At 46.0% G+C, this 13,215-nt stretch overlaps 1 protein-coding gene across 3 annotated transcripts in view; it reads left to right on the top strand.

The window, feature by feature from the left end:
• The window catches only part of PLXNA4 (plexin A4), a 477,975-nt gene that overhangs the window by 387,260 nt on the left and 77,500 nt on the right, over positions 1 to 13,215 (top strand). For all 3 annotated transcript variants that reach the window (XM_054221427.1, XM_054221409.1, XM_054221417.1), the window contains exons 11-13: positions 3,262 to 3,358; positions 6,655 to 6,845; positions 12,655 to 12,806. In XM_054221427.1, coding sequence (XP_054077402.1) covers positions 3,262 to 3,358; positions 6,655 to 6,845; positions 12,655 to 12,806 — 440 coding nt within the window. The remainder of the gene's footprint in view (positions 1 to 3,261; positions 3,359 to 6,654; positions 6,846 to 12,654; positions 12,807 to 13,215) is intronic.

The raw sequence follows: 13,215 nt of genomic DNA, 5'->3' as shown, positions 1-13,215 counted from the left end.
GTTTTGCCTGGGCTGGAGAAAGTTGCGCAAAGCAGTGCATACATACAAACCCTGATGGTTTGAATGCTCTTAGCAGGAGTATCCGGGAAGCTCTGCTGTTAGTCCTGGAGATCGATACACCATCCCTTTTTTCTTCTCTGAAACATATTTCCATCTTATTGTTACAGCCGAGCGATTCCTTTTCAAAGACTCCTATTGAGTTCAGTGGGCTTTGAACAGGGGTCACAATGAGTTAGCAGCTCCTGTGGTCTGAAGAGGACGGAGCATTTACTCGCTGTTACTTTGCAAATTGTTCTGTTTCGCTTGCAGTGCGGCCCACGAGCTGTCTGAGCTCTCTGGGCATGGAGAGCATCCTCATTCCAGCCCCCAGCTGGCGTCATCCTTGGAGCTCTTCCACGGGGATCCTGTTGTTTATTCCCTCGCATCCCTTTCCGGTTCTGGATCAAGTCTGCTGAGTTAACAAGTCTAATATGTGTTTGCCCCCGGGGCCGCAGACAGATAAGATCTGAAATCCCAGCTGGGCTCTTGCTGCTGGCGCTTGGATCCTCGGTGGGATGAAAGGCTCTGGGGGACTCCAGCTGCCTGTCCCTTGGCAGCCCTGTCTAGGCTCTGCTAACAGCTAAATCCCAACACACACACAGGCACACAGTATCGCTTTCTCAGGCACCTACAGACTCAACTTATGACTTAAGGCTGACCAGTGGTTCTTTATATATATATATCCTTTGTCCCATTCTGAATCAACATTTGCGAAGTGCTGTGCAAAAAAAAAAAAAGCATTTTCAAAGCCCCTGAGTGGCAGAAGATTAATTATTCCTTACTTTTCAGACTCTCCTTCCCACTCCTGTCTCCCCATCCTTGCTCCTAGCTCCAAAAAACTGTGAAAAGTCAGTGTTGTGAGTCCAAGCGGCTCTGCATCACCTTGCATCTTGCTGGCAGTGACACCGAGAAGTGTCATAAAAATGCTAATACCGAATGAGACTGGCGGGTACAGCCCAATTGCAAAGGGCTCTGCCAACCTGCGGCTGCTCTTTACTTCCATGGTAACCACAAAGCTTATACCCATAAATACCCTACAACTAGATCGTAATCACAGGGTCTTACAGATTAGTGGCTAATTGTGTTTAGTTTGTCCAAAGAGAAATTACTGTGCAACTAGCACTCACTCTGCTGTAATGGACAGAAATCACCATATACGATTTACTCCACAATTATACAGCAATTAACGGATACAGGAAACCCTACCTCTACAGGCTCAAAGCTTCAGCATCTCTGTGGAAAACCACACTGAGACTTTAAGTGATGGGGAAACTCTTTCATGGTCTCTAAGACATACCCAGCCAAACCAGACAGCTTATTCAATTGCATTTAATCTTGCAGAAATCACCTTTTCCTTTAAAAGTGGGAGTTCGTCCCACTATAGATGCCAGTGCAGTGGGAGATTCCCAATCTCAGGAGGGCAAATCCTTATGTGTGCTGTGGTCAGTAATAGCAGCAGACATGAAACGTCTCTCTCCTTCTTGCCTTGTTCCCGTTCCGTCCTTTAAGCCACCATCTCCTCTCCCATTACGAGGCTTTTTTGCCTTTTGATGAAGTGGTGGATGGGAGCTGTTGGTGGAGGTGGGCACCTGGGCTGGCAACTGGGTGAACCCTGTGTGAACTGGCTTATGATAAACCAAAATCTAGCTGAAAAAATACACTAAGCACCATGTGTCTGAGAGCTCTCTGCGTGGAGAGGGCCTCCAGAGATCAGCTTCCATTTCCTTCGTTAAGGCCAGATCTGCATACCTTGACTGTGCCTGACAAGTGTTTGTTTAAGTCTCTCCAACTCTCTCAGAAGATTTCTGTGGCTTTCTTAATACATATTTTCTGGAAACTGGATACCCCCTACTCCAGCTGAAGCCTTTCTCGTTCTGAGTAGGGAAAAATAATTGCCTCCTGGGGTTTATGTATGTAACAAACTCTAGTACATCCCCCAAATGAGATTTGCTTTATTTTTTGGCAGCAATATGGCATTGTTGATTCACAATCTGTTTGTGATCTTCAGTAGTCCCCAGACCCCTTCCTGCAGCGCTGGCCAGTCACTCCAGTTTCGTATTTGTTCGCATTGATTCCTCCTACTGAAGAATACTCGGTACTTGCCTGTATTGAATTTCACGTTGTTTATTTTGGCCTGGTTCTTCAATTTATCAAGTTTGTTTTGAATACTTAACCCTGCTTTCGGATGTTCTTGCACCCTTTCCCAGATCAAAGTAATTCGCGAAATCTGTAGTCTATCATCCAAGTCAGTAGTGAAAATACTGAATAATGCCAGACCCAGGACAATACTCCATTTGAAACACCATCCTAGCATGACATTGAATTATTTAACTTCTTTTTTTTTTGGCAGCTTTTGCATGTATCTTATGGTGGCTTCTTTTAGATCATATTTCCCTAGTTTGTTTATGGGAATCTCCTGTAGGACAGTAGCAAAAACTCTACTGAAATCAAGATAAATCACATCTGCTGCCTTCCCTTTATCCACAAAGCCATTAAGCCTGTCAAAAAAGGAAATTAGATTGGGTTGACACAATTTGTTCTTGACAAATCTATGCTGGCTGATTTTTATCACCTTATCATCTTGCAGGTGCTTATAAATTGATTGTTTAATAATTTGATGTACTTTCTTTCTGGGAAGCCAAGTTAGGATGACAGGTCTATAATTACACAGAACCTCCATTTTCCCCCTTTTTAAGGTGTTTCCATGATATGCCTGTTCCCTGCTTTCTGAGACCGCAGTCAGCTTCCAAGAGTTCTTCAAAATATCGATATAAATAAATCACCTTACATATATGCTCAGCGTCTATGGAGTACACAGCAGAGACATATTTGGATGGTAGACCCACAATGCATAATGTACACCTTAAAGGTGAACCCAGGAGTTGGCAAAATATTATTCAGAGCTGTGTTCAACACCTAGAAGGTAGATTTCCAAGATAAGTCCCATCACATGCAACTATGCTTAAATCACAGAATATTCACCTAATGGCTAAGGAGGCTATTGAAAGGGGCACAGCTTGCTCCATTGAGAATCACAACTTTGAGAGCATCCCGTTGCTTTCTGGCAGGTAATGGCTGGTGGGGAGGTAGATGACAGCTCCCTTTCTCTTGTTGATGACTTGCAGCACCACCTCTTGCCTTGTCCCATCCCAACCCCTCCCCACCTCTGGGCACCATCTAAATCTGAGTTTGGGTTTTCTATTTTCACTCTCCCACTTCTAGTATTCGTATGAAGGGATGGAGATTAACAGCCTGCCGGTGGAGCTGACGGTCGTGTGGAACGGGAATTTCAACATTGACAACCCAGCACAGAACAAAGGTAAAGAGTTATTTCAACTTGTCCTTGGAAGCGGTAACCTTAGCAACGGGCCACGTCGCTCCCTACGCTTAACAAAGCCGCCACCATCTCCCTGTGCTGTCTGGTGCTGTTCTCTGCACTCTGCAAATTACCAATTTTTTTGTGTGCTTTGTGTTTCCCCCCCACACACGTCTCTCTTTGCACCTGAGAAGTACGACTCTCCCTCCCACTTGTGTTGCTTTCCCTTTTCCTTCATCATCTTTGCCTCCCACTTCTCCCCACATGTTTGTGTCTTGTTTTTATGCCCTTCCCTCTCCAGCTTTGTCCCCCTTTTTATTTCTCCTGCAGTGATGCTCTTCAAGTTAACATGCCAGGAGATCGGGCGCGCTCTGCTCAGAGGCAATGTAGTAATCAACAGGGGAAGGGAGAGGTGGAGGAGAAAGGCTGCAGCTTGCCAGTGGGAAAAGTCTGAACAAAATAAAATGATAATAGCAAAGGACTGAAAACCACCTCCTGCCCAGAGCCTGGCTCTGTTTAACTACCACCCATGGCACAGGATTGATGTGCCCCTCACAGAGGGATTTTGCACGTCCAGCCGCAACCCTGAGGCAGGCATTTTTGCTGGAGATGGACGGTCCATTCACATCATCTTCTTCCTTCTTGTTCATTACCCTCAGCCACCCTGAGGCCTTTCCCTCAGGCAGCCTCTCCTCTTGGCTGCTCTGCATTTACGGCTCAGACCTGCAGTCTCTCTCCTTCTCACAACACCACCTCTCAGAAGTTTCTCCCTCCCTTGCTTTACCTTCTTGGACACTTTCCACATCTTCTCCCACTCCATCTCTGCCATGCTCCTCTCACACCATTTCACACCCACCCTCACGCTGAGGGATGGTGGGTGAAGTTTCCACCAACACCACAATGAATCTGGAGACCAATACAGAAGGCAACTCTTGTCCACATGACATGAACCCTTCTTGTCCTTCTCTCCCTGTACCCACCTCTGTCATGTTTTTCTGCGCTGACTTGAGTAGCCAGTGGGTTTTAATACGTAATCTGAATGCAAAAGGTCCTGCACTGTCCTCCCCAAAACTGTGTCTTAGAGGTTAAAACAGGCTGGAGACCCTCATCTGTCCCTGGCATCCAGCAGCACGGCACAGCCCATCTTCACACTGCCAACCTCTCTCCACGCTGAAGCTGTCTGCCCTCTCTCCTGCTTTCCAAGCTGTGCCAAGGCATTGCCAGGACAGCGCTAATCTTCATGGGCCCAACCAGTGCCATGAACAGTGCTAGTCTTTAACTGTGAGTTGTAGGTCTGGGTTTGGGCCCAGGTCCTGCTTAGTTTTCTGCTACCATTATAGCCTGAGCGTTCCTGGTGCAACATGGTCCACACCAAGAGTGTGAACCCTTTTTTGGGCGGTACTGAGTTGTCCTAGGTGATGTAGGAGCAAAATCAATCTCATAATCATGATGATTGTGTCTTTAGGCATGTCTGTGCTGGGAACATAAACCAGACCAGGGGATGAACTCAAGAAACATCTGTGGTGCTTAGTCTTTAGCACAGTTTCTTACAAGTTCTTGGTTTATTCAAACGCAGAAGGATATAAGTAATGACTAGGAAAAAATTGGGAAGTGGCACTGGCTGGTGGCTATCCCAAATGAGTAGTTTGGATGATATCATCATGTTTTGGGTCAGGAGGAGAGCTTGGGCATGTGCATGTGGATATACCACATGGAGGCATACCACATGGCTTTCAAAGACACAGAAAGCTTTATTTACTAGCATAAATGTAGTGGATATGAGCAAACCCAAATCCCTGGCAGGGCTTTTAACAGTGCTGCAACCAAGTAGACCTTCTTCTCTGGAAAACTGAGCGGGAGAGGCAGCAGCAGGGTTAGACCCAGTGGCTTTCTAAGTGCAGTTGCACTGGGGTACACTGTCTACAAGCAACCAAGATGCCTCTACTTTCATAGCCACATGGGCTGGGCTGGTAGGCTGAGAGGCTAAACTGAACCAAACACACTGAAGTGCCTGCAGAGATACTCACTGATAGCATTGCAAGCAGAGCAACGCAGCAAATTTGAGGGAATCTAATAGAAAATTAAGGAAAGGGCTGTATCCCAGGAGGCCTGTAGCACGCTGTGATTGACAGCTGTTTTGCAAACTTTTCTTGTGCCCAACCTGGAGAAATAAAAAGTTTCTGAGCTTTTCCTTGTGCTGGTTAATATGTGGTGATTTCTGGGATGCAGGTATGAAAAGACAGCCAGAGCTTTTCAGCACACATATCCAAAGCCTTTGAGCTTTGGGACTGTGAATAGCAATAACCACAGACAAGACTTTGGTCACCTACTGAAACAGCAAAACAGAAGCACAAAAGGAAAATCCCCCATTTTATAAAGAAATCCACCAACACGCCCACAAATACAGAAAAAAAGCAAGGCTGAAAGCCTCGATTCTGCTGTCTTCATCTTCAGGGAGGAGACTTTTGCTATCAGCCTCCTGTGCAACGCAGGCCTCAGTTTACATATTTGTAAAATAAGGATAAATTACATGATCTTATTTCATAGGAAGACTGCAACATTTTTAGGCTTTATTTAGAAAAAGTTTTGACTGCTTCTAATCATTTAGCAGCCCAAGATGGAGCTAAGCACTAATCATTGCTGTCCGTATTAGAGGAGGATCAACTTAGTACTTCAAAGTGTAAAGCAGACTGAATTTCTGGAGCAGAAGAAGGGGAACAGGCTGATTGTGAATCCCTGGATTCAGCCTCGTAGCATACCATTGTGGATTTACTATTATCTCCTAAGGTTTCTGTTAAGGAGGAAACCTGAGTGGCATCACCTTAGCGCCCAGTTCTGGGTAGTTTCACACCAGACAAATCCCCGAGTTTAAGCCGTGGGTAGACCAGGTCTAGAAAAAAATTTTATGATAAAGAGCTGAGGCTGAAACTGGTTATAGATGGCACTGCATGACACTCAGACAGCCTCTGAAATAGGAAGGGACTGCCCAAGCACCTTTCCCTCCAACCTCCTGCTTGCAGCCCATCACCCTGCTGAGGACAGCATCCTTCCTTCTGCTCTCAGCTTCCAAATATATCTTGCACAAGGAATGAACTCTGACAAGTGCGGCTTATTTCAAGAGGGATATAAACATTTTTCCCCCCATTATTTACCCCCCTGGAGAGGTCCTATCCTGCCGCTGGGACGAGCAGCCCAGAACGCCTTCCCCTCTCTCGCTCCTCATTCTGCCCTCTGATGTCCCACCATTCTCCCATGCTGTTTGTGTTTCTCAGGTCCTCTCTGTTTTCCTGTCCCTGCAGTTCACCTGTACAAGTGTGGGGCCATGCGGGACAGCTGTGGACTGTGCCTGAAAGCCGACCCGGACTTCGAGTGCGGCTGGTGCGAGGGGCAGAACCAGTGCACGTTGAAGCAGCACTGCCCAGCCCAGGACAGCCAGTGGCTGGAGTTGTCCAGCACCAAGGGCAAATGCACCAATCCCAAGATCACGGATGTAAGTCACAGATCTGTAAGAAGCTGGGGTATTCCCTCTTGTACCCTTTCCTTCATTTATTTTCCTGATTTGTCTGTTGGTTGGTGAGGGGAAGGTCAGCTATGAGACCTGTTGGGTCAGACAAAGCCCACACAACCTTGGGGATGGGAGGTTGTGGTGGCCTTCAAAGGTAGGTGCACAACTTCAAGTCTCTGCAATACAGGGGTGAGAAGGGTGTCAGAGTTCCCATCATAGTCAATGTGGACATGAATCAGTTGCACAAACACAGTCGGATAGTACTATCTGAGGAACCCCAGAGCATCTGACCTGCTCACATAGGGCTGGGAGATGTGATGTGAAGCCTTTAGGAGCAGCTGAAGGTGAGACAAGATGCTCTGAGGCATCTCAAATGGATGGCGTGAGGGTAATGAAAGGAGCCCAACTGTCTCTTGAAACCAGCCTGGTTGAGAAGGAGTTGTTGAGTGATCCCAGACTGTTTTGAGCTTTGCTGACAGGAGGTCAAGGAAGAGAGCAGGTTGTAGTTCATGCTTCCTGGCAGCATGACATGGATAAAGTCAATGTCCAGAAAAAAACAACACTCCACTGACTCCAGCAAAGTCAAAAAACTCTTCTGTTTGTCTGGCTGACTTTGCATGGTAAAAGAAGTCCCCATAGAACAAAGAAAGCCCTATACAGTTTTCAGCTTTCCCGCTTTGAAGGTTCAAGGAGGAGACAGGATCAAGCCTGGACTAAATGAAGCTTGTAACTGTCCTATTAAGTGAGAAAGAGAGAATGAGGGCAAGGTTGAGGGGAAAGACCTGCAGCATAAAGGTGCTATTTAGAAGGTTTTCTATTGAATGTGTTGACTGGGCCAAAGGAAGAGCTGGGTCAAAGGTACAAAGGAGAGATAAAATAATAGAAAAAACATAGAGAGAGGGAGCATTGGAAGGGAAAAAAAGGCAAGGGAGGGAAATCAGGCCTCCAGTCTAAAGTGATTTTTGCCTGTTGTCTTAGTATGCCTTTGCCATAATGATGGTGCCATTTTCAGGGTCACAGGGCAGGCAATGGGATGGTTCTAAGCCTTGAAAATGAGGGTTCCATCCTTACCAACTGCCTCCTGCCTTATGCACTTCTCACTCACCCTGCCTTAGTTAAAATGAACACCCTTTCAGTGCGGCTAGGGCCTTATTTTGCAAATGAGAAAAGTAAAGAGGAAAATGAGACAGAGAAGATAAAGGGAAATGCAAAGGAGGAAAATCCAGCCTCCACGGTTCTAGTTTAATATGAATAATTAGGTGAGTTATTTTCCTAGAAAGCAAGAAAGCCTTTTTCAGTTGTATTTGGTTAAGAATCAAAAAGTGTGGGTGTTATGAACAAGCCCTAAACCAATGTCCATTTGTGAAAGTTTTGTGAAAGCAAAGGCTGGGTAGAGTCTGGTTTTCCCAGATGCCACTGAAAAGAACTCCTCTCATTGTGTTTTGATCCATCTTCCTGTCATTTATCAGTCCCCAAAGTACTCACACATTTGGGTTGCTGGAGGTCCCAGCTCATTCTGATGTTTCCAAGGTAAAGGTGTCCGCTGAACTTGGATATATCTGGGCCTGATAATTTTGAGCCCACCTGAAACACCTGAAGCTGTGAAACCAAACCCAGACAGCCAGAATGAGCAGCTACATCTGAAAGTTCAGCTTTAAGACCTTAAAAATTATTGGGAGCTCGGGGAAATCTTTTTTGAATCTTTTCAGATTCTCAGACCTCAGGAAAGATTCAGAAATTTTGCAGAGAATCATAGAATTTGGTGTTGGGAAGCTGATGGATGACCAACTAAAGCAGAAGTCCAAAACACAAAGACCTGACCGTGCAGTAGTATGATGTTCTGAAGGTCACAGAATGATAGAATCATAGAATGGTTCAGGTTAGAAGGGACCTTAAAGATCACCTAGTTCCAACCCCCTGCCCTGGGCAGGGACACCTCCCACCAGAACAGGTGGCTCCAAGCCCCGTCCAACGTAGCCTTGAACCCCTCCAGGGATGGGGCAGCCACAGCTTCTCTGGGCAACCTGGGCCAGTGTCTCACCACTCTTACAGTAAAGAATTTATTCCTGAGATCTCATATAAATCTCCCCTCTTTCAATTTAAAAGCATTACCCCTTGTTCTATCACTCCCCTCCCTGATCCAGGGTCCCTCCCCAGCTTTGCTGTAGCCCCTTTAGGTGCTGGAAGGGGCTCTAAGGTCTCCCTGGAGCCTTCTCTTCTCCAGGCTGAGGTCCGTCCACATTTCTCGGCCACACTTTGACCCCAGCTGTGCATCTACAGTCTCTTTATGAAGTGCAAAGCACACACTTTCCACCCTTCAGCTCCACAGGGGACGTACTTCTATTTCTGCTGGCATTTCCTCCAACAGCTCCCAAAGCTCAAAGAGATCATTGCAATATTCGCTCATGAAATATTCCAACTGTCTGGTGCAATCATAAGTAGCTCTTGGAAAGTCTTTTTTTTCTGAGCCATTAGCATGGAAGTAATCTCAAGTGACTGGATATATATTGCAGCTAATGGTAGGTCTGGAGCAGTTGGTAAGAGCGTGTGGCGAGGAGCCAGGGCAGCATCTCTGCAGGCGAAGGAGGAGAAACAACACACGTACTCACGCTTGCACAGGCGTGCGCACACACGGACCCAGCACCCAGCTTCCCAGAACATCTACTTACTTCCCAGCTCCTGCATTTATATCGCTGCTCGGTGAAATTAAAGGACTTAACAGACTCGCTGAGACACAAAACCGCCTTGAAGAGTGACAAGCTGCAGCATTAGGCTGATGTGAGTGCAGGGCGTGAATTGTGATGCGGCGTCGCAGCTCCGGGTCTTCAAGAGAAAGCTGAGGCTTCCTGGCAGCTTTTGTTTCCCTGCCTGCATTTTCCTCTCCAAAACTGACAGGTCTCGTTCCACATTTTTGCACCTGTGATAGAAACAGGCTCCTTCTCTGTCGCTGTGAAAACAGCGCGGTAACACCTTCTTCTTGTACGCGTCTGTGGGAGCGCAATGAGTTGGGGTTAAAAAATCTCCCACATGCTCCCGGGAGAATCCCAGGCCCTCCTCTTTTAAAGAAATAAGTAGGTTTTGAAGCTGACTTTTACAAATTAAAAATGGCACAGGGAGGGGTTCAGAGGTGCTGTGCTGGCTTCACTCTGGGTTGTTTCCTCTTGATGCTTTTGGAGTCATGGCAAGAATATTTAAAAATCTCGTGCTTTAGACAGAGATGGAAGGAGGATGATAATGTTTCCACTGAGATATTTTGCGACTTCTTCAGTGAAACTTTTGTCTCAAACGCACCCCTAGTTCTAAAGAAAAGGCCTTTTCTAGCAAGATGTTCCTTTGCACCACTACACCTTCTTTTATGCAGGGTAGTGACATTAGTCATACGAGAAAAAAAGTCCTCTTTTGACCTGCTATGAGATGTACTGCCAATGCTCGCAAGCTCTTTCAAGCATAGGTGAGCCCTAATTAACCACAGACCTACCTTACTAGACACCTAACTTATTAGAACAAGTGAAAACCATTTGGTGGCAAGTTTAATACCACAAGACAGAACGGAAATATTCCATGGGGAAAGCAGTTCTCTTACAAAGTGTGTCTAAAACGTAAGGAAATAAAATAAAATCTGGGAATTTTACCCTATATTTCTGTCTTCATTTTGAGTAGTTTGCATGTAGTATGGTGATATATTCTAGCCTTCCAGCGTCATTCATAGAAAGTGTTTTATCAGGAGAAGATTAACTGATGTCAGCAAAATAAGTATTTCAAACAGAATAGATATTTATTAATCATTCAGAATAAAAATATTTTGGAATTGCCATTTTGGGAAAATAGTTCAAGTTTTCAGCGTTGAGCCCCCAGCTGATACAATTGGTATTATATTAGTTTCTCCTGGAATAGAAATTCCATTTTCGTTCTGATTTTTTAAGATACTTTCTTCGTTTCCTGGAAAATAACCACAAATGCCTCTCTCTTACTTTCTCTTTTTATCCATTTTCTACCTGTCTATCTATCTCATCCAAAGGTCAAATCTCCAGCCAACCCAAATAATCATTTCACCTGTCAGATTTATGAATGTTGTGCTATTTTCTTTTTAGGATTTAACTATCTTCTTGACTTTTGGAGTAGGAATAAGCCTGCTACAGTTCTGATTTTGTTAGCTCTAGAGGTATTTAGACCTGAGACCAGGCCATTGCAGGGGTGTTGTGCTGCAGAGGTGGTGTCTACGCTACACAACTCTACAGGTCCAGGCACTTGCCTGTGATCATCTGTGCTATTAAATTATTAACCTTTCTGGGTTCCCTGTACAGTCAGAGCAAAGACACGCTCATTCACAACACCTAAAATTAAATATCCTAAAATAAAATATCCCCTAGAGGTGCCAGCATCTCTCACCATTTATTAAAGATGGACCTGCTAAAAATTGGCTTCTGGGTGGAAATTAGGCTAACCCTGGTGCCAGACTCAGTGCTGGGAAGCAGTCAAGAGCAGCCCTGCTTGTGCCAGTGCCTCGACTTTCCCTGCCAGTCCGACTGCTATGCAAGGGTCTAGCTGCCAGCCCTAGATTCCCAGTTGGCAGAGCCGTCGGCCGGCGGGTATGGACCTCAGACAGGGAATTCCCCCTTCCTCACTGTGGAGAGAGCCTTGCCAGAGTTGGCAGATGGCAGATCATGGCATCCTGAATGGGCAGCAGGGAATACCCTTTGAAAGCAACGTTTGAAGCCCCTTTCAACTGTCCAGTTGTATGGCAAAGCATTTTGGGCTCAGGGAATAATTGGAAGGGCAGAACGGAGATAATTTAGGGCCAGCCCCTTGATTTCGGTGTTGTTTCAGTGTTGAGGAGACTAATCCAATGCTAATTTCTACCCGGCTCTTGACAAGGGTGATGGATGCGATGCAGAGTGCTTTCCTGCCTACGTACCCTCTTTGCATTGGCCAGAAACAGTGCAGATGGACAACTCTGGGTGCAGGGTGAAGCTCTGCAATGGAAGGGAGAGGTGAGCTCTGGAGTCCAGGTGGTGCTTTGGCTCAGCTGCCCACCACAGCTGCTGCTGAGCAAGACACAGAAATTCTATCCCTGCTAGGGTCTGGTGATGGTCCAGACTTGGATGCAAACATCATACAAGCACCCACCAGGACTGTTGGGGTAGCCGCTCATCTCAAGCTGGGGATCAGGAGTTTCCCAGTCAAGAGTTCTCCAACCCACAAATAAGCCATCTGTCCTTCCCCTGGCCCCACCTCTCCAGCTTTTTTTTTTTTTCAGGTGGACATTTTCAGCTGAGTTTGTGATGCATGACCATTATCTATCTCCAGAATAGATCAAAAGCTCCATGTGCTTTGAGCTGGGAATTTAGGGTTTAAAGTACCTGGCTGATGTCATTCGTGTCCTTTTCTTGTTCTGTCTCCCATTTCTTACCACCATGTCCCACTCCTGCCTTTCCATGGCTCATGTCTATAAAGTTCAGAATTCAGCTGCAGCACCAAAACCCCCTGCTACTACCTAGAAAATATCTCCTACTCATCTTTGGATGTTTTACAAGTAGACAAAAGAGAGGAAAAGGGATTTTGGGCAGAATTTTGGGTACTCTGAGGTTGGGACATGTGTGACATATATTTGCAAGGGGCTGGTCCTAGTGATGTATCTGGAGTAGGCTTGATGCCTCAGTTGTTCAGCGTTCATAATTGTGAGTGTCTCTAGTGGTCACAAAGAGACCTGATATGCCTCTTTCACCTGCAAGGATGCTGACGTCTTTACATAGGTGGTTTGATTGTTCTCCTTTTTCTTGGTTTGTTTCTGCAGATCAATCCAGTGACAGGCCCTCGTGAAGGAGGGACGAAAGTGACCATTCGCGGGGAGAATCTGGGGCTGGAGTTCAGAGATATTGCGTCTCATGTCAAAGTGGCCGGAGTGGAATGCAAACCGTTGGTGGAAGGGTACATCCCAGCAGAGCAGTAAGTTGGGTGTGTGGCAGACAGTGGGCCACAGCACACCTAATAACAGTCATTGCTACCTGTAGGGTCTTCTAAGGAGGCCCACCCAACCTTGGAAGTGAGAAATGGAAGATGCCATTCCTCACTTACAGCTCAGGAGTTAATAATCCATTTATTACTGTGTTTGTATTGCATATTTAAGTAATCCTCGTGACATAAACCCTAAAATTATCATTCATCTTTCACATAACAGCCACCAGAAGGGTGTTCAATTCCAGTTTGTGGGGCAACAGTCCCAAGAAACTGCCTATACCATGCTGGAGTAATCATTAAGCCTTACACCTGCAAAGTTGTCCACCATGCAAGGCTGGAGGACAGAGGTCCTCCTGGGGTCAGACCTCAGCCCAGCATTTCTGTGTATGTTAAAGTG

This window comes from Rissa tridactyla, chromosome 1 (assembly GCF_028500815.1).
Source record: "Rissa tridactyla isolate bRisTri1 chromosome 1, bRisTri1.patW.cur.20221130, whole genome shotgun sequence".
Taxonomy (NCBI): Eukaryota; Metazoa; Chordata; class Aves; order Charadriiformes; family Laridae; genus Rissa; species Rissa tridactyla.
Note: the sequence above shows the minus strand (reverse complement) of the source record. Positions and strands in the feature narration are given on the sequence as shown.